The following is a 23,035-nucleotide window of genomic DNA, read 5'->3' on the forward strand; positions in this document are numbered from 1 at the left end:
GGTTTTACAATTTTCATAATAATTAGAAAGGGGAGAAAAGATTAAATGGCTTGCCTCAAATTATAGTAATTCAATGGAAGAGCTGAAAATGGAAAATTCTAGGTCACCAGATTCTGTGTCATTCCTATTCCTCCATACTATCCTTTAGAGTAGCCTACAAATTCCCGCTTAACTAAGCAATTCTTTAAATATCTTTTCCACACTACCAAACATGATCTTAGTAACACAGATAATGGGTAGAATTCCAACCCAGCAGTTGAGGCACAGGGCAAATAACCACCCCACTAACTATAAAGATTAAATCACACAACTATTCTGTGAACTCAAGAAATTGTGAACTCAAGAAATTCAAATTCATCATCTTTAACAAATTGCTTTTTGGAAAATACCACTTCCATGGTTTAAGCAATCTTTACTTGCTAATAGAGAAATTATTTTCTTTAAAGTGTTAACTAATTTGTGTCTCAAACAACCAAGAAATTATCTTAAAGAGTATTTAAAAAATATAGCATTTGCAAACACAAATATTTATCTAGATGATATTTTTGATTCACTTTCTAACCTGTTTCAAAACCAAAGATCCAATGATTTAAAAAACAACAAATAACAAAACATGAATTCTTATTTGAATTTGCCATTTGGTCAACAAAGGAAATCATTTATTTCCCATAACCTACGTACCAGTTCTTATGAAAACACAAGTTTCTATATGACTTTGCGAGTGGGGTAGCAATTTTTATCTTCCCCATACAATTTATGACAGAATTTAAAGGCATTACTGACAAAGTATATGATTTTATATTTAGAAAACTTGATACAATCATAACCAACTGATATTCTGTAAATCATCTTTAACTACACTCACAGCTGTTTTAAAAGGAAAAAAAATGGGGGCAGGGACAGAGAAGCTAGTATTTCCATAGTTATCAAATGTAAATAAGCTTGACATTTAAGTCATTATTGAAGAGTACATACGTACACTCAACAATAAACAGATGGAAAGACACTAGGTAATTTGTTGGGAAAATATCATTGACTCAGCCAAGATCGTTAATAAATTAAAAATGGAATAGGCAGTTGTTGAATAATATGATTTTTACAGTGTCAAAGTATCTCCATTAGGTCATGATGTATGCAACCCAATCACTTATGAGTCAGGAAAAATAGAAAGCATATGCAAAATGTTAAAAACTGGTCCATCAGGCTAAAGTGTATGTGGGAATTCTTTGCATTGTTCTTTTGTAACTTCAAAATATTTTCAAAATAAATTTTAAATGCATTATAGAAATTGCTTAAGTTATAAAAATGTCAGCTTATAACCCGTGAAAGCAATGTTCTGACTTGCTATTCAGCGCATAACAAAGCAAATTAAACAATGTGATCCCTAGTGATTGGCATATAATTTAATCTTCAACTCTACACAATCTAAGTAATGAATGTTTTAAGGATTTTCTTACCTATTAACATATACTAAACGAACTACAAAACCTTAAAAAATTACACAGTAGTTAAAATTGATAATCAAAGGAAAAGGTGGATGAAGGAATTAAAATAAATGCAGATAATTCAGGTACCAAAGTTATTTTGTTGGCAATATTCCCCAAATACTTTTAAGCTCCCTCCGACAGCCTATACTGCGACGATATTTTAATATCATTTCTGACATTTACATTTTATAAAATTTAGTTATTACTCAAGTAGTTTTACAAATATCACTGGTGCTGAAATTCTCAATTGTAGCTGGAAAGAGCCAACTCTCTTGAGAATAGACATTCACTGGAAATACTAAAATTACCATTTTTTAGTCATGTTTGATTTAAAAACCATTAAAAGCCAATTAGGAAAAAAGTTTTTAAGGGGAAGAGCATTAAAATGGTTGAAAAACACTGCACTCATCTGTATAGTGAAAAATTAAGAAATGGATTGAAATGACTTACAGAAATATCTAGAAATGACTGATTCTTTGTGAGAACACTCCATTCCCCACCACCCAAAAGAATGAGAAGTACTTATACTCAAGTACTAATTAAATGAACGATGTCAGCTAATAATCTGAAATTATGACGTAGTATTCATAGGTTTAAAAACCCTCGAGGGTAAGAGTTAGCGGTCCAAAAAAGCTACACTATTAGGTTGGTGCAAAAATAATGGCAATTAAAAATGCAAAAACTGCAATTACTTTTGCACCAACCTAATATTTTAAGCGGCATTCTTCAGCTTAAGTGGTCCTTTCTTAACACATGGGACTTCCTTGAAAGGTCTGGCTCTTAGGTGACTATATTGTTTATGGAACCAGAAAGTTGTTTCACATCTAGGAATAAAATAAAAACTGTCAAAAGTTCAATAACACAACCCTAACCCTGACTCATCTTAGAAATAGTTATTACTCTCTCAAGAATACTCCCAAGCACATAGTACATGCCTCTGAGATTAATTCTTGATTATATACTCACTGATAAATCACAACATTGTGCATTCAGAAAAACTAGCCAGGAGATTTTAATCACTTTATAGCCCAGACTAGTATAGGCAGTATTCTGCAAGGTATGAAATAAACAGCAATAAAATTCAATTGCTGCTGTCTAAAGCCTCAATTCCCAAAACTGGCTGCCAGAAACACCTAACAGTAAGACTCCATGTGTTCATCCTTTGGAGACCGAATCAGTAATACTGGTATGCTAATTGTAAAGCTTGTACCCTTTTAAGTGCTTCCCAGGGGATCCTAAAGCAGTGTAGTTTATAAACTTTGGCTTAAATGGACAACAATCTCTTTATTGATTTTATTCATGTATAAAATAAGGAGGCTAAACTAATTCTTCGCATCTTCCAGCTCTAAATTTGGCTTTATATATAAAATATTTGCATATTCATTATTTGTTGAGTAGAAAAATTTTCAAGAAAACCATCACCATGAAGTGGTCAACATTCTTTTTTCTTCAATATGAAGTTAAGACAGAAAATGTCACCATGAAAGACTATTTCCCTCGTGAGGTGATGGATGTTAACATTGCGTTCATTATTTTGCAGTATATACATATATCAAATCATTATGTTGTATACCTTAAACTTATGTTATATCTCAATAAAACCTGGGGAAAAAAGGATCACATCCCCTATAGGAATCTTTAGACAAAGACTGACAACACTGTTATGTGTATATGTTAGAGCTATAATTTTGCATTTTAAAAAAGGTAATTGAATACGTTCTAGCACATGAATAAACGTATTAGAAACATTAAAAACAGCTTTGGTACTTTATTACATTTCAAAGTATTATTCCAAAACTACATTTCAATACCGTCTTTGACATCACATTCTTTGTTCTTATAACTATCACTTATTTCCAAATAGAAAATTTTTCTTTGGAGGTCTCCTAGCATACAAAATGATAAAACTTACCCCAGGTTATGCTTCCCTGAGCCTTAAAAAAGCTGTTTAGTTTCTCAACAAGTTGTATTCAAAGCAAATATTCATAATTTGGTGAAACTGCTGTGGACTGAACGTGGGAAAAAAATGTAGACTTCAATTAATTACACCATTATACTAACCATTTGTTTTCTGCTCCAAAGAGCAAAACTGTTTAGTAATAAAAATGAAAGTTTCAAAAGTAAATTATTTACAAGTAAATAAATGCATTCTTCTCCACATTTAGAAATACAACTTTTAATAGGTATCACTATTATTATTTTAGACATCTTCATTTCTTGGAAATGCCTCGAACCAGACTCATTCAAAAGAAAAGCTGTTCGCAAGTTGTTTTAAGCACACACTAAACACAATAAACCTATTGGGAAATAGTCGAGCCTTTGATTTTTAAGGTCTTTTTGTTTTCTAAGAGAAAGCCACCTGATTCCTCAATGCTCAAGTTAGAACCAAAAATGCACCCTAAAAAAGGTTTTTTTCTGTGATAGGATTAGTTCTATTTCCAAAAATGGAAGTTTCTAACTGAAATATTATGAAGGGGTTAAGTGTGCTTGTTTATTCATGGATGCCATGTTGGAGCATACCTTTAAGACCTTTGGGACAGGTATAGGGGGTCATATGCCAAAATGGTCCCCTAAAATCTTATAGACTACAATGCCCAAAAGTTTTTAAAAATTATTAAGTATTATGTATTAAGTGTTGTTATTCCGTAAGTGCCCAAGAAATTTAGGCTTAAAACACTACCCATAGGGAAACTTCAAACTGCATGACCAAATAACCGTTTTTGTTTCCCAACGAATTTTAGAATGTACTTTTTATTAAAATCTAGTTAGAGATGCCTTTTCCACATGTTCAGAATATTCCATAACACTTAATACACATACAAAAATAGAATATAAAAAAGCTGGGTTAAAAACTTAAGAGTCTTTGCAGGGGGAAAACGATGACCATTGTTTTCAATGTTTCATCGTTACTGCAAAGATTATAATTTTGCTTTATAAAGTTGAGAAATATAAAGGCAACCAGGTTACTAAGTGTAAGGTTTTGCTTAAAAATAAATGCCTACATTTCACATAAAATATTTATAAGACAAAGAATAGAAACAAGATTGTTAAAAAAGAAATTTTATATAAATTAACTATGTCCTTTTGAAAATAGTTTCATTATGTAATGCCTTGGGTGAAGAGAAAGGTCCCCAAGGGGAAAAAAATGTATAAACCATGTTAGAAATGACAACACCTAAACATCTATGCTATGACAAAAGGGAAAGTGATGGGAGAAGACAGTTTAATAAAACCTAAAAGAGAAGTTTACTATGTAAGAATAGTAAACATTAAAATAGTATGTAATTATTCAACACTTTCAGATATTTGATCATTTAGTTCTGTGTTTGCACATAATTTGTTTTATTTTACACCCCTACACTATATTATACATGCATTTAAGAATTAAAAAGCGTATTGCATTTTAGAGTACAATCTGAATAATCACACAGACATGGACCAACATTTATTACAAACAGGAAAAGAGCAGATCTATAAGAAAAGGGTACAGATTCTTTAAAGAAAAGATTGCAAGCTGAAGTATAGGGGGAAAAAATCTATATAATGCAATAATTTTACCTGCATTTAAAAATCACAGTAATCAATATATACAAAACATTATAATACAGTAGTGTAAACTGCTAGAGGCATTAAAACAGTAAAGACAAGTGAAGTTTATTTCTATTTAGGTCACTCATGTTCCATCCTGAGTTCACTTTCTTTTTCCAAGAAAGGTATTTTTTAAGTCATTTTCCCCAAGTTGAAAGGTTATTTTGAAAAAAATTAAAATGTATAATTTACAACCCATTATTTCTAAGAAAAGTATTCAAGTTTAAAATTTTTTAAAATAAAAAGCAATCAATTCTCTATATATTTTTATTAAGGAATTACAGCTTTCAGATACATTGTTGCTATTACCAGCAGCATTACCTTCTTCATTTCTCCTTCAGCTACCAATAAAAACATCCTTTTGTACAAAAATTTCTTATGTGGCCCAATTCGGAACAAATTACTTCTAACAATAAGATATTGTAGCTTACATGCTGTCACAGTGACTACTTAGCTACATGAAAGGCTGTAGAAACCATAAGGGGGAGAAAAACTTTAAGAATATGGCAAAACTATAAATTTTCTCAATTTTGTGATACTTAGTGACCCTTCTGACTACTCTAAAGAGTGGTTCTTTAAAGAGCATTGAGGCTCTTTGACTGGATATTCCACTTAGCTGAAAAATATATTACACTGCAGCTTTAAGACATTCATATACCCACTCAATGGCTATAGAATATTCATACAATTGTTTTGCTCTTATGATATTGTTAAATCATGTAACGTAGCTGTTTTGGAATTCAGGAGTAAAGCAATACATTTCACGCATCTGAGGCAAAATGTGAGCCTATACAGTCATGTGCTGCCTAACAATAGGGATATGTTCTGAGAAACGCATCGTTAGTGATTTTGCAATTGTGTGTGAATATCATAGAGTGCACTTACACAAACCTAGATGACCTACTACACACCCAGGCTATAGGTATAACACCATTGTATACGTGGTCCGTCCTTGACTGAAATGTTGTTATGCGGCTCATGACTGTATAATATATCCAACATTAGAGGTATTTGGCCTAATTTTGAAATTTTATAATATTATAAATACAAACACGTTGGTCCTAAATACCCTTTCATTACAAGAGAATTTTTGCCTCCAACAATTTCTACTCTTCAGCAAAAAAATTAAAGTGGGTAATGAATTAAGGATGACATTTTAAAGTTCAAATTTTGCACAAGTAGGTAGGTATTGCTAAATACTCACTGATGAGAAAAGCTGACACACAGGCAAATAATAAAAATATCAAACTAGTATAATTAACTTCTTTACTAAAAACTGTAATGTGCTCTAATTTTTAACTGATGTCTCAAGTTTAAAAGCAAAAAAACAAAAAGTCCTTTTTGCCACTTTGATCTTAAGTAGAATTTACAAAAAATTTCTCTGGGGAAGCAAATCATCTCGTTATTAAAAATGTACATATTTTTCATATTTTCTATTAAAAAAGAACTAAATGCATTTGGACTCACACAAGTTGGCTTAACTGAACATAAATAAATGAAACATTACAATTTCCCCATGAAGTACTGAGTTACAACAAATGTATCAAAAAACTTTATTTTCTTGAGAGTGCATACAGGATGTTATGTAAACACTGTTAGTACTACTTTTAATGTAGACATTCTTATTATTACTTTAGATTTTAATGTATTATAAATAGGCTATGTGTCTTCTCCAGAAATATTAAAGGCCACATGGGTGACACGGCCAAAGAAAGTTTTAGCTTCTCACAGGCTAAACGAAGTACAAAATGTGAAAATTTAAAAAATGAAGAGCAAATCAGGAAAAAAGAGAAAAAACACAGCTCAAGATAGGCATTTCTGAAATCAGCATTCAATTTAACATCTTAATTCCTAAACCACAAATTTTACAAAATATACATATATAGTCTTTACCACTTTTTCTCAAAAGATGTTTTATACATACATTCATATTTGTGTGTGTGTAAAATAACTGCAAACATGACCAACTAAATAAGGCACTAGCTGGTAGCTCTGAAATACATGAAATGAGCCTGATACTTAGACCACTTTTAGCCCCTTGGAATAACATCTGGTCATCTTAGCATTCTGTCTTGGAATGCACATGTTATTTTCAGTTAGGAAATGGGAGAAAAACAGACTCATTGTGTTTATACTTATAGAATGAAGTATCTAACTAACAATTTCAGTTTAACTTATGTGATAATATAGGTTGGTGCAAAAGTAGTTGCAGTTTTACATTCATTTTTAACCTTTTAAACTGAATTACTTTTGCACCAACCTAATAAAACGCATGAATAATGCCTATTTGAGAAGCTGACAGGAATTTCTAAAACTCAAAAGTATTACTTCATTATACAAAACTTTTATATACCAATTATGTTCATTTCTGATGCGCTGCATATACCCTAATGTGTTTGTAAAGTCAAACTGGAATGCAGACCAAGTACAGGTGATCCAGGTTCCTTGCTTTACTCAGTATTACAAAGTAGCACCGGCTTCAGCATACTTCAGACAGACCTATTCACTCACCTGAATTTCGTGCCTGTCTACTCTGATGATTAAATATATTTAGGAAAGAAACGGTCCCAAAGGATAAGTGATGAAACCTTAAGGATACGGTTTGGGACAAAACCACAACCAGACTCCACGTAAGGTACAATCTCTCTCACACATACACACACACAAACCACATATACAACCACACACAAAAAATGTAACACACACACACACACACACACAATGTTCCTGCTATTGTCAAGTAATTCCCCATTCCCAAATGCAATATAAACTAAGCACAAATACAATGAGTACACTGTAGCCTCAATTTAAAGCTGCTGTTGGTTGAGTCCACTCTGAGGACACATCACAGGTAACACTGTGTTGTGTTGAAGTCGGTTCAGTATTGCTGACGACTAAAGCCCTTTGAATAGGTCCAAAACAGACCCACATATTATCAAATTTCAGCTATTGTGGAAAATGTTATGACGAGGCTGCAATGTACTTGATTATGTTGAGAACTTATACTACAAAATTAATATTCAAAAGAATACTTCATAAGTAAAATAAGTTACAAAAAAGGAATGGATAGCATTTTGAGCTTAATGTGGATATTAATTATTCCCATCTCACCCCTTCCATCCCATTAATTTATAACCTGAAAAATGATTACTTGGTGCCAATTGTTATCGATACATTAACACTTTATTATCATCTTGACTGCTAATTCCAGTCTTCAAAAATGAACATTTCCCTTCTAATCATAATTAAGAATAGGGCCCTTACTCTTTAAAATAAACATGCCTGACTTCAAATATCAAGATAGTTAGAAAGTAATGAAAAGGTATCAAGGCAAAAATTATTACATAGGTTTCAGTCACATTAGCTTTTTCCTTTATAATGTAAACTGCATCCTACAGAAAAAACTTTCTTTAAATTATTGAAGTGCTTACATTTATTGACAAACCTTGTATATTTTCACAAAATTAAAATATGAAATAATTTTTCATCTAAATGTTTCATTTCACCAGACATTCAAAATACCCTATGAAACTAAGTTAACATTTATGTATTTTCTTATACCAGTAGTTCATATTAGTTTGTAAGTAGGAATAAAAAGAAAAATGAGTTCTAAATAAATGACACAGGAGGCAATAAATTGACACATGACAAGTAAATAAAAGGCTAAAGCACTCCAATACCATTGAAACTGTTTTAATGTTGTTGCAACTCCAAAATGCAACAATCATCAGCTTGTAAAGACCCAAATTTCAAAAATTCATTTTAATTACTCCTTCATACCTATTTTACAAAATAAAGGCAAGAGACATTTAAATCCTCCTTGTCCTAGTTGTGCTATCTATGTTCCTAACTTGTTTCTACCACTATAGTGTATCCTACAATTCCTATCAGCTGCTATATAAGAAAAATAAAATAAAATATTAACCTCTGCTTCAATGTACAGTTTCCAGAATCTGCCAGAACTGGGGAACTGGGCAACAAGGCGTTCATAAGTCTTCCGTGCTTTGTCTATAGGTTGATTCTAAAATTGAAAACCAATAAACAGCATTTACAATATTAGGATTATGAAAATATTTACTGTAGAACCAAGTAGTGTGATTGGACCCATAGAGAAGGAAATGTAATCCTATATCACTAAACCTGTGCCTCTCGAATGAGAATGCTCCAAGCGTCAAGGTCATATGGATTCTCTTCTAATTTCTTTTCGGCTTTCTTCACCTTCTCTGGGACATACTCAGCTGCCTGGGGGGAAAAAAACAATGAACTGAAGTTACTGATTTAAAAATCTCATGCCTAATTCAAACACAGTTTATCAATCCCTGGATAGAGTATCACTGTAATACAAAGCATAAAAATGCCTTCTCAGAAAAGAAGGCTGCATTTTCTGTAATCCATCCATAACATGTTATCTTAGGTCAATTGAATAAAAACAAAATCAAGTGATGACATACCTTTAAAAGACATTTTTAAATTTAAACAAACCCATCTTTATATTAAATACTATAGAACAGCAGTTCTCAAACTTTGTGGTCTCAGGACCCTTTTTATATTCTGAAAAATTATTGAGTATGCCCAAGAACTTTTGTTTATGTGGGCTATTTCAATATTTATCATATTAGTAATTAAAAATGAGAAAAATGTTAAATATTCATTCATGTCCAAATAATAAAATTACTTACATGTTAACAGAAATAATATTTTAATGAAAAACTTAAAAATTCAACAATTGTCCTTTTTACATATTTGCAAATTTATTTAAATGTCTGACTTCAAAATGTGTAGCTAGATTTTCATATCTGCTTCTGCATTCAATCTGCTATGATATCACATCATGTAAAAATTCCACTATGTACTCATGATACATTAAGAGTGAAAGGGCAAATAATGTCTTAACAGCTTGAACTCACAGATCCTCTGAGTATCTTAGGAACCCCCAGGGTTCCTGGACCAACTTTGAGAAACACTGCTCTAGTGCATTCATCTTGAGCCACAAAGAAAAAGTATGAAATAACATGAACATTTTATTTTTATGTAAAAGTTTTAAAAATATAATTCACACATTGTAAAAAGACTGTAATAACATGTTTAGTGATCATGTGGGTAAGGGATGGAAGTACAAGTGATTCCCCCCCTCTTTCTATCTTTCAATATTCTCTAAACCCTTTAATAAGGTAGTTTTATTTTTATTATAGAAATATTTTAACAGTAGTTAGCACATAAGGCATAAATACTAGTATTACTTCTCAAACTGTTGTTCAGAATACTACAGTTGTTCAGAATACCGCAAAAAGAAAGTGATAAATAAGTCACATAAATGTTAACTTACACAAAGTTTCATTTTGCCTTTTTGTGGGACTTTTAGAAATGTATAATATGGCAATATACATTAATAATATTCAAGAGAGGTTAGAGAGGGAAGCACTGCCCCTAACACCTTTCTTTTTATCCCATTTTTTTGGTGACAATATCTCAACAATTCCATCAAAACACGAGATGGAATATTTTTTCAGTTATCTCTTTAGGAAAAAAAATTACCTGGGAGAAATACACTTTTTTCTTTAAAATAAATTAATTTCTATCACTGATAAATATGTATTTATCTAGAAAGAAAAACATGTTTTAAAAGACTAATGTAATTTTCTATCCAAACTATGTTTTACTAATATACAAGAGCTTTATAAGTAGATTGCTCAAGAAACTAAAAGTGGAAACGTTTAATAAAGGAAGACTACTGGCCCTACCCATATATTAAAACAGAAAATGAAAGTGGGAGAGTTGGTAATGGTGACAAATCAAATCAATCACTGAATCAGGCTGGTTTGGAAAGAACAATATATGGAAAATTAGCAAATAATAAAGGTGTTATTTCAAATCAGAATGGTGGATTATTTGAAGTATGGTGTTAAAATAACTATAGTCATCTGTTAGAGTAATTGCAAAGCTAACTTTATCAAAATAAAGTTGAACTCTATTTACCCTTTATACCAAAGTAAAAATCAGATAGATCAAAGACTTAAACATTAAAAACAAAAACACAATAAAGAACTAGAGGAAAACATACTGAAATTTATCTTTGTGTGGGAAAGGCTCTTCAGAAGCCTTTAAAAAGAGTAAACTTAATTCATTAAGTTTAAATTTGGGCATCAGTCAAGTATCGTAATCAAAGTCAAAAGACAAACTTAAAAAATGCCCCCAACACATATGGTAAAGTACTAAATTTATTAATATAAAGTTCAGTCACTAAAGACTAGCAACAACAACAACAAAAGGGCAAAGTATTCAAACTGTTCTTACTAAAAGTAACAATGAACTTTAAAATCAAAGGTGTTTTATAATTAACACTGCACTGGAAAGGGTATGCAGAAACACATTCTCACACTGTTGGCATGGGCAAGTAGTAATACTGATCAAAATTTAATATAAATGTCTGACCCTGAATTCCACTTCTGACAACATATCCTACTGCACACATGCACAAAAATGTATACTCAAGAATAATCAGCTACTAGGCTGTTGGTTGTTACATAAGACTAGAATTAATTTAAATAATCATGTATGAAAGAACTGGTTATGTATATTATGGATTTGTAGTCACTAAAAAAAAGGCAGAGCAAGTCTATAAATAGCAATATAGGACCCATCTCCATATATTGGGTTTTTAAAAAAGTGGGGGTAGGCTGGGGAGATATATACACACACATACACTACAAACACTTACACTGTATATTCTTCTGTTTGAATTTTTACTGTTCACCTGGGAAACACTTGCTCAGTGCCTAGTATGTGCTAGACACTGCTGAAAGAGCACTTGGGATACAAGATTACTTCTTGAAAGAACAAACTTTAAAAATATTTTTAAATAACTAGGATCTTAATTCATAAGATACCAACTATAGATGTTAATGATAAAATAAACAAATCTGACACAAGAAGTTTAAACCAGGAACTAAAACACAGCTAATCTATACTGTGTTTCCCCGAAAATAAGATCGGGTCTTATATTAATTTTTGCTCCCAAAGAAGCATTAGAGCTGATTGTCCAGCTAGGTCTCATTTTCGGGGAAACATGGTACTTGAATTGCTATAGTCAATCAAAATTAACAATTAGTGTTTCAAAGCAGCTGGATGGGAGACGCAAATCACTCAACAAGCACTTGCAGTTGCTGAAAATTAACCTACCAAATGAGAGAATGTATACCACAAAAGAACAGAGAAAACTCAGAAGATAGCATCTAATATTTGACCAGTATAATCACAAGTATAAATGTTGTCTCCTTACTTAAAATAAAGTGAACCATTCCTGTAGTGATTCTCAACCCTGGAAGCACATTGGAATCAACTGGGAGAAACAGGATTTAAAAACACAGGATTCAAGCCTAGGAACGTGCCTGGCATGTCACTGTTTTTTAAAAACTCTCCAGGCGGTTCTAATGTGCAGCCTCAGTTGAAAACCATGCCTTCCCAGGGGTTCCTAACCTTTTTTGGTGCCACAGAACCTTGGGTCCCTTTCTCGGGAATAATGTTCTTAAATACACAAACTATGAGGGTTTTCAAAAGAAACCTTTGTTGAAATATAATTATTGAAATACTTTTAAAACAAAGTTTTACATAGTAATATTTTTAAAACAAAGTTTTACACAGTAATAGAAATTTAACACATTAAATAACAAGATCCTATGGCAAGTCCAGTGATGAGTGCAACAACCATGTTTCCCAAAAATACGAGCTAGCCCGACAATCAGCTCTAATGCGTCTTTTGGAACAAAAATTAATATAAGACCCGCTCTTATATTATAATAAAACGGTCTTATATAAATTTTTGCTCCAAAAGACGCATTAGAGCTGATTGTCCAGTTAAGTCTTATTTTCGGGGAAACACGGTATTTTGAATATGGTATGTACGTCCCAGCCACAGCTGTTGCTAACACTACTAGAGTGGTTTCTTGCCTATATTCATAATAAAAGGAAAGGCTCAATAGTAGTTTGATTTTCCCCACTCTAGTTCATGGAACCCCTAAAATTCTGTCCACAGACACCTGGAGGAAGGGGTTTCCATGGATCTAAGGACCCACGTAAAGGATGCTGGAGAGCAGGTGTAGAAAACATTTGTTGAGCGTCTATTATGTTAGGCATTAATCACCACTACTCCTTGTTAAGTAACTAATAACCCCATTTCATAAGAAACATAATTAAATTACATGAAACTGCCTAAAGTCCAGTTAGAATCTGACAGAACCATGGCTCAGCTCTTTTCAGAATCTGTTACATCCCTAAATAGTTTCCTCTGGCCAAGGATGTAGTTAAACATTCATAAAACAATCTAGACAGATAATTCTCAATCAAGTCCATTAGCAATGGAAGCTAACCAAAATGCCAACTCTGATCTTTACATGTGGTTGCATGTAATTCCCAGAGCAAGAAGTCATTCATCGTCACAGCTATGAACCTGTTGGGTAGCCAACTGCACAGGTTTGTTTACTGGCCGGGTTACCATAACCCTATAGAACAAAGGAAAATCGCACAGTTTTCTAGTATCCACAAGGAGACTGTGCCTCGTTAAGGAATGGAGTTGCATTAATACCTCCTGACTCTGCTGACAGATTAGAGGAACAAGTCACTTTATAAGAAATTTGCAGCAAGTTTCCAGGGCCCACTTATAATGGAATGAGGTGAGAACTCTGCTTCCTATAGCAGAAGAACTGTCCCATGCTTACATGTTCCCAAACTTATACTATACAAACAATCTATCAAAACCCAGCTTTTGCCTTTAATAAACTGTAATTCCACCATCATTCTTTAGACAGATATTAGTGGGGAATAGTATGGGGCCCCAAGTCAAATGAGCAGAACAAAAGCTAGACTAATTTCCAAGGCATGCACATAACCAATGATATTAGAACTCTGGGAATCTCTTTGATTTGTACAATTTAAAACACCAGTAATGTAATACAACTGGTATGGAGTACACAGAGAGGTACAACTCAAATGAACACAAAAATCAGGAAAAAAATGTGAATTTGATGTATTTCTTTCTTCGTATGAAGAGAAAACACTGAGAGACTCTCTAGCATCTGTTCTATGAATTTTCTAGTAGTAGTGTATTGCTAAAATATCAACTATTTTATTTTCTCTGTAAATAACACGTGTACAACTGGCTAAAAGCATGAAGGGTCAGGTAAACCCACTATGTGTTTCACCTTTCTTATTTTTTAATCATGACTTCACTGAAACATAATCACATCATACATTCGTCCATTTAAAGTACAAAATTCAATGGTTTTTAGTATATTGAGACTTGTGGGACTACCACAGTAAGTTTTAAAACCTTTTTATCAGCCCCCAACCCAAAACCTGTACCCATTAACAGTCATTCCCAATTCCCTAGCCCTAGGCAACCACCAATCTACTTTTGTCTCCATAGTTGTGCAGATGTTTCTTCTAAATGACATCATACAGTATATGTTCTCTTGTTTCTAGCTTTCACTTTGCATGTCTTCCAGGTTCATGTTTTATCATGTATCAGTACTTGCCTTTCTACTGCCAAATAACATTCCCCTCTATGGACATCCCACAATTTATTTATTCATCAGTTGATGGAATAAATAATGGAATAAATGATGGAATTTAGATTGTTTCACTTTAGGTGTGTTCAGTTTGTTTTCTTTTTTCTTAGGTATATACCTAGAACTGAAATTGCTAAGCCATATGGTAATCTTATGTTTAACATTTTGAAGAACTGCCAGACTGTTTTCCAAAGTGATTAAACCATTTTACATTCCTATTAGCAGTGCTACGAGGGTTCCAATTTCTCCACCTCTTCACCAACACTTGTTATTATGTCACCGTGATGATTACAACTATCATAGTGGGAGTGAAATGGAATCTCATTTGGTGTTAATCTACATTTCCTTGACTGCTAATAAAGTTCAGTATTTTCTCCTGTTCTCATTGGCCACTTGTATACCTTTGGAGAAATGTCTATTCAGATACTTTGCCCATTTTTATTTATCTTTTTATCATTGAATTGCAAGAGTCCTTTATATGTTATAGATACAAGCCCCTGATCAGATATATGATTTATAAAAATTTTATCCCATTACAGTGGGTTGTCTTTTCACTTTCCAAACTTAACCTTTTGTTATGTAAAGCTAACTCAGAGAAATTGAACTTAATGACATTGGCCTGACAGGCACCATGCAATATTTCAACAATTGTCAAACTTTTTTGTAAAGAATTGTTTTGCACACTTATTCAGTAACCAAAGACATTTTTTAAATGTGGGTTATTTCTATGAGTATTATTATATTAAAAATTAAAACAAAAAACAATTAAATTCATGTTTAAAACAAATTCCTTTTTATTTAAAAATATTTTCTAAAACAAAAAAGTAAGTAATGAAAATAGCACTGTTTTACATTTTTTGTGGTACTTCATTAACTGAGCTGAAGACACTTTTGCTTGCAATTTATTTTGGATGAAGTATATACTACGTAACTACTTATGTATTCGAAAAGAGAGAAGCATTTTTAATAGTCTTTTCATGATTGTGGATATGTCATGTACCTATGGAAAACTCACTGTTAACAAGCTTTACTGAAACTGCAAACCATTTTCTTTCTACATGGCAGCTTCACTTATATGAGGTCTGATCAAAAAATAAGATGAATGTTTACATTTTAAAAAATGTATTACAGTAAAAGACACATTGCCATTAACCCCCCTAAAAATATTCCCCCTCACTTCGAACACACTTACCACATAATTCTTGCCACTTTCTGAAGCAGTTTTGGAAGTCCTCTTTCGTGAATGTCTTTAGTTGCGCTATTGTGGCTGCTTTGATGTCCTGAGTCGATTCAAAACATTTACCTTTCACGGTCTTTTGACTTTGGGGAAGAGCCAGAAGTCACATGGTGCCCAATCTAGTGAATAAGGTGGATGAGGACACACCGTAATGTTCCTATTGGACAGAAATTGCTGTACCAGAAGCCATGTGTGACTCGGAGCCTTTTCCATTTTGATCACAAAATACAGTGAATGCTGCTGCCGAGTGCCATCCAACGGGAAGGCAGGGATCTTCATTTTGGGAAGAGGCGCACTGAACCTTACTAACAGTGTGTGGCAAGTCAGGTGTGAGCTAGGGTTGAGAGAAGGTGTTTTGAAGTGTACCATAAATTATCCTCCATCATGACAACGCTCCATGTCACACATTGCTTCTGGTACATGGCAATTCCTGTCAAATAAAAAACATTATGATGTGTCCTCATCCACCTTACTTACGGGATCTAGCACCGTGTGACTTCTGATACTTTCTCCCAAAGTCAAAATGATTCAAGACATCATGGCAGCGACGACAATGCAACTAAAGACCCTCATGAAAGAGGACTTCCAGAACGGCTTCAAATTGGTTAAGAATGATGGACAAGTGTGTTCAAAGAGAGGGGGATTAATGGCAATGTATCTTTTACTGTAATAATTTTCTTTTTATTTAAACATTCACTATTGTTTGATCACACCTCGCATTAGGGAGTTAACTGGGGGAGGGAGGTGGAGAAGTGACAAACTATTATATAAATGATTGAAATAAAATTACTACTTCTTCCCATTCCCACTAGGGAAGTAAAACTTGGACAGAAAAAGGTAGTCCTCTTTCTCTAAATGGCTGTCTACTTTTGTGGTAAATAGGGAGGGTATTATGTTAGCTCCCACCAAAATTAAGTTAAAATACAGATCAGTGAAAGTTTAATCAAAGTCAAATGTCAAAACTGGGGGGGTGTCGGGGCAGCCGGATGGCTCAGGTGGTTAGAGCGCGAGCTCTCAACAAGGTTGCCCGTTCAATTCCCTCATGGGATAGTGGGCTGCGCCCCCTGCAACTAAGATCAAAAATGGCAACTAGACTTGGAGTTGAGCTGCGCCCTCGACAACTAGATTGAAGGACAAAGACTTGGAGCTGATGGGCTCTGGAAAAACACACTGTTCCCCAATAAAAACAAACAAAAACTATGGGGGTGTGTGGTAAGTTAAAGGATTTAAACCCATATAAGCTCTTGACCATGACCAACAGAACAAGCTGAGAACAAACCTGGTTTTATGAGTATTTTCCACTACTAAGGGTAATGACTAAATATAGTTGGGGAGAAAAATCAATAAAATAGTATCAAAAGCCTAACCATCCTCAAATAATCTGCAATTTTTTCCTCTACTTATTTTATCAAGAATGTATTCAAGAACAACTTTAAATTAAGTTAAAATACAGATCAGTGAAAGTTTAATCAAAGTCAAATGTCAAAACTGGGGTCCTGTCTAAGTGGTTTGCAATTTTTCATTTACATAAAAATCACCTGTGGTACTTGTTTCAAAGGAAAATTCTCAGCCTCACTTACAGAATCTGTTAAGGAATGTCTGAAATTGGGGTGTAAACACCTGTAGTTTTATAAAGCACCTAAGTGATTATGATGCAATGAACCATGGACTCCATTTTGAGAAAAACCACCTAATCTATCTGTCCTATAAATATATCTTTTTCAAAAATAAAGTGGCATCAGATCTAAGTCACTCCAATTTTTGCTAAAGTACTAAGAAAACTGCATACACTATACTATACATTTGAAATCTTAAGTCTCTCTTGACAGCTAAACTTTTTTTTCAAAATTAAAAGACTAGTGTAGCACTGCAAGACTATCTGCAAGTACTTAGCCACTTCATTTGACAGGTAACATTAGGACTGGAAGCCAGCTTAATCCTGTGTTCCTTTACCAGAGCAACAAAGCTCTACTACATGTCTTTTTGTGTATGAATTTGAATGTGTATCCTTTATGTAATCCCTCAACCCTTCCAAAGACTAAAAATCTACTAAATATGCAACCCAAAAACTTAAAAAGAAAAAAATAAATTAACAGTTATTATTGGTCCAAATAATTATACTTATCATATTTGCTTATTAAATTTGCTTATCCAACCCCTAGGAAACAAATAGCTACAAATTACAAACAAAAACCTTAATCTTTTAGAATTTGAAAAATGTTGCTTCTTTAGACCAAAAGTAGCCAAGATATTAATTCACTAGATAAACTAAGTGATACATTAGGAAAAGATCAATTAGTATATAGTTTTGCCCTTCTGGTTTTACTCAATATTTACTGCTTATTATAAAATAGCCATTAACCTAGAAATAGTTTAAACATTTGCCCAACTCAAGTCCCTTTTTAGATCAATTTTCACATTACCAACTGTCCAGCAGAACAAAAAGACTCAAATTCACTACTAGATCTTGTCTAAAGCGAAATAAATTTAAGAACAATGACAGAAGAGCTTAAAACTATTAATTGTTTTTGGCAATTGTCCACTAAATAGGTACAAACATCTGAATGCAGATTTGCTGTCCCAGAAGGTCTCTCCAGTATGTCAACCCTTGTATTCCCTGAAACTCCTATGATCCTAATGCAGAAAGAATGCAATCTCTCCTAACACAGTACCTTCGGCTGTACCTCTAAGGAAAACCAATACTTTTGTAAACACAGATCACTTTCTCTTAGAAACCAATCATTGTCAAATATTCTATATACCCCAGTTTTCTCAATAAATATTAATAACGATCAAATCAAATTTGCCCCAAACCGGCACACTAAATATCACTTCAAAATAGGAAGGGCAAAAGTAGGAAAGGCTATTACAAAAGATTTTGTTAAAAACAGATACAAATAATTGGGCCCAAAGAAAGCACCGCCTAAGTACTTGATCCTTTCCTTCCCTGTTCCTAACCCCTACACACACACACTTTGGCTTTAAAATTATTTGGCGCTGCTGTTGTTACCTCTTAACTGCTAGTAAGTAGTAATAATTACCCAACAAAATAAACCAGGCTTCAGGTTTCAACATTGTGGGTGTTTGAGCTTTCTTTCCTCATAAGTATATAAGAATACATATTTTTCATATTTTCTGTATCTTCCCAAACTTATTTTTCACCAAAGCAAAACACTGATTTATGGCCCTGAATCCCCTTTTGTTAAGTACTGGCAATTTATCTGTGCTTCTTCAATTCATGAAATTTTCCCAAAGTGAGGATCATTTTGTTTATATTTTTAGGCCTTCTTAATTTTAGGACAGGCGTATAGGTTGCTTACATCTTATTTCTAAGAGACGAGAGTGTAAAAACATCTTAGGGACTTAAAGGTTCATATGAATTGACATGGCCCAACACATTCCTCTTCCTCCTTTTAGCCAACAAAACTTTAGAAACTATCCACTCTTATGTCCAAAATATTTTATTTTGCATTACTTATGCATCTGTTTCACAAATGATTAAATTCTTTGAAAATGTGTAATGTATCACATATAACCTTAGTACAAAATTCATCCATTCATTTACTGAACACTTTTAAGAATCAAAACAGTATTTCCTAGGTTTTTAAAATGCAATGATAAATACGGCAGCCCCATCAACCCAAGCTCAAATTCAGTGGAGGGAACTCTAAGCAATAGCTTACTAAATGCTGTAGGAAGTAGTGCATAAGGTAAAATAAGGCTAAGAAAGAATGAGATCAAAAGTTGAATCCAGCAGTTAAAAAAAAATCTGTAAGATAAAAATACAGTCATTCCACACATGAACCAGATGTGTTCATTAGGGAGAAAAAAACTATATGCACATGATTTTGTCCCCATTAAACTGGCAAAACCAGTAAACACAAAGCTCCAGGAGAATACCCACAAACACTGGAAGGTAATTTAAATAGCTCCCTAAATGCAAAACAGAACTTCCTTACAAGAGCAAAAAAATTTACAATAAACCTTAGTCGTGATTTTGGCTGTCTACAATCATTTCCCTCTTTCAAATGGCACAAATCCAGAGATTCAGTACCAAGAAAGAAATGACCATCCATATTTTTGACTTAAATAAGATATTATTTGGTTTATTCAACAAACTTTTTTTTTAGAGCTTCAATGCTAAAAGGCTAAAAGAAATCTATCTACACTTCATGTATTGCAAAGTTCTGTCTATCCCATCCGTTGGCATCTTTCCTAAGCAAATCCATCATTCAGAGTGCTTTTGTATTCTTCACTTCATGTCATTTTAGGCACTCCTCTTTTCCTCTAAATTTTCACTGACTGTTGTCTTATACATAAGACAAGCTAGTTGATTCATATTTTTAATCATGGTACTATTTAAATTATCATTTTGTTTAAAGTTGAATCCCAGTATCTGGGATTCAGCTTTAAAAGCAATGGAGATGGGAAGAGCGAGTGAAAGTATGGAGAAAACAAGATTTGCAATGAGTTGAAGATCTATGATAGGAACATTATACATTATATTATTCTTTCTTTTTTTACATGCTTGAAATGCATCATTAAAAAGTTAAAAATTATACAAAGATGACTGTTAGTATTCAGATATCAAAAATGTCTTTCCAGAAATCCAGTGATACTCAATCTTTGAAAAGGAAAAAAGGGAAACTTCTTTACAGAAAAATATGAGCCAGTACATAAAGAATAAGAAGTTTTAAAAAGCCACCATTTGCCACCTCCAATATAACGACTGATTTATTCAAAGATTATCAATTGATAACTAGGTAAAAAGTTAATGAGGAACACAGTATCAACCCAGATTACTAACTGTAAAGGGGAAAATAATCCTTTACAATGAAGCAGTAACCCCAACCAAGTGATCAAACTTAAACATCACAAACAGTGGAACAACCTAGCAAGAAGTGCCTTTTGATGTAATGTTATAAGTATTCTATCCAACAATATTTAACCTAAATATTATCAGAGCTCTGAGTTTAGTTTTTCAGAAAATACAGACGATGAAGGGGACAAGTTAAATGACAAACGCAAAAATCAAATAAACCCAAAAAGTGAGAAATTCTAAAAGTAAACTAGATTCTTCAAATAGACAATATCCTAGGGGAGAAAAAATTGGGAACTACTCAAGAGACGTAACCAAATAATGCAATGTGAACCTAGATTAGATTCTGATTAAAAATGAAAAACAACCAAACCCTATAAATCACGTTCTTGGGACAACTATGCAAATCTGAATATAGACTGGATTTTAGAAATGATATGATGACAATTTTCTTACGTGAGAAAATGTTATGATGGTTATATAAGGGCATCAATGCTGAATTATGTGGGGCTGATGCTAAAATGAGAATGTTGAAATATGTGGTAATAAAATATATGTTGACTTACTTTCAACTAAATATGTATGGGGAGATAAAGCAAATGTGGTAAAACGTTTAACAATTGATTCTAAGTGAAGAATTGTACTATTGGTGTTCATTGCACTTTTAACTTTTTTCTATGTTCTAAACTTTGCACAATAATACTTTTGGATGAGATTGTTTTCCTCTGTAAAATTTCACCACCTCTCTCCCATTTAAAATGTTCAAGGTCATGGCAACATTTCAGTGTCTTTACAATTTTAGATGAACATATTCACAATGAATTCTGGAACCTTTCAGTGAAACTTCACTGCATAGCACTCCTCGACTTTCAGAGGACAAAATATGAGCCCAGAAAGAGGATAAGATTAGATAAACAGATTTGATTTAATAATTTTAAGACTTTGTATTCTTGGGCATCATGTAAAATGTAAATAAACACTGCAAAGATTTTAGGACTGAAATCAGTCGACAAGTAAACACAAAATTCAATGAGGCAAACTTTCAAGACATAATAAAACTGACAGTCACCCAATATCCCAATAGGAATGCTCCAATCGTGCCTCATCTCTGTCAACCTCCACTTTACAAGCTGGAGACTTGAAAAACGAAAACCTAAGTGTATTTCGTTGCTATGGCAATGAGAAATTTCAGAAAATTTAGACTCTGCAGGCTAGTCCATTTTAAAAACTATTTACCTAAATATATCAGGACATAAATCGAAAAATAAATTGAATAACATCTTTCATAAAATATCAGTTTTATTTTTCAAACTAAACGGTAAACACTATCCTACGAAACTCTAAAGAGCAAAAGAAACAAATCACTTATCAAAAATGTGAATTTTAAAATATTTAAACGTCACTTATATCCGTATTAAAACATGCTTTTATTTACAGGGGTCAAAACAGACTTCTCGTTTCCGATCTATCAAATCCTGAAATATCTGTCTCGCTGGAAAACGAAAATCAAATGTGAATAGAAGCGAGAGAAAGCCACAAAATTCCTAAATCGCAGCACAATCACGCTTTACTCCCAAACTGTTTCCTTCATTAGCTCAGGCAAGTGTATTTCCCCAGATTAGTTTAGTCTCAAATTATTTCTCAAGCTAGTAGTAACCTATTTCTGAGTACAGTATATATCGGTGAGAGGGCGGAGGGAATACTGTCAAGTTTTTCGAAAACAGCGAGTATACGTTAAAATAATCAATTCCTAAGAACCTAAACATCAAGATGGTATCAAAGGAAGGCATCCAATTAGAGTAGTCCCAGGAGCCTAAAATGGACCAAGCAGCTTCCTGGCTATTGTCTAAATCAAATATTTGTTCATTATTAACGCCTAAAACAGAGAAGCCAATAAACAATTTTAAGTCTCAGTCAGACATTGTTCCCCATTTCCACCATCTTCCTGTACCGGGTCCTCCGAGTTCATTAGACCCTTGATCCCTTCCTCAAGCGAACATGGCTGGAGTACTAGGACGAACAGAGACATGGAGAGAAGAGGTCGCCACGAGGCCCCACCACTCTCCTTCCTCACCTGCTCCGTGGCTGCGTCTCCTGACATGGCCTCAGATGGTTAGAATGTGCGAACTGGCCCGCGATGCGAAGCTAGAAAGGAAAATTTAAACTAAAAACCACCCCCAAACCAATAAAATTACCCCCTGCCCAGCGGAGCCAGACAGCCAACACGAATTGCCGCCGCCCACTCAGATATGAATTAAAATGGCTGCGCCCCTGCCGGCCGAGAGAGAGGTGTGGCGTTTGTGTTAACTTCCGGGGCAGTGGGCGGGGTTAAGGTCGGAAC

At 33.5% G+C, this 23,035-nt stretch overlaps 1 protein-coding gene across 1 annotated transcript in view; it reads right to left on the reverse strand.

The window, feature by feature from the left end:
- CSTF3 (cleavage stimulation factor subunit 3) overlaps positions 1-22,975 on the reverse strand; it is a 63,738-nt gene extending 40,763 nt beyond the window's left edge. Inside the window, exons 1-3 of the mRNA XM_019738568.3 lie at positions 22,769-22,975; positions 9,216-9,317; positions 9,001-9,096 (exon numbers count right to left, since the gene is read on the reverse strand). Coding sequence (XP_019594127.1) covers positions 9,001-9,096; positions 9,216-9,317; positions 22,769-22,795 — 225 coding nt within the window. The 5' untranslated portion in view covers positions 22,796-22,975. The remainder of the gene's footprint in view (positions 1-9,000; positions 9,097-9,215; positions 9,318-22,768) is intronic.
- Positions 22,976-23,035: the final 60 nt, after the last annotated feature.

Source organism: Rhinolophus sinicus, chromosome 14 (genome assembly GCF_057876585.1).
Source record: "Rhinolophus sinicus isolate RSI-liver-muscle chromosome 14, RSI-T2T, whole genome shotgun sequence".
Classification (NCBI taxonomy): Eukaryota; Metazoa; Chordata; class Mammalia; order Chiroptera; family Rhinolophidae; genus Rhinolophus; species Rhinolophus sinicus.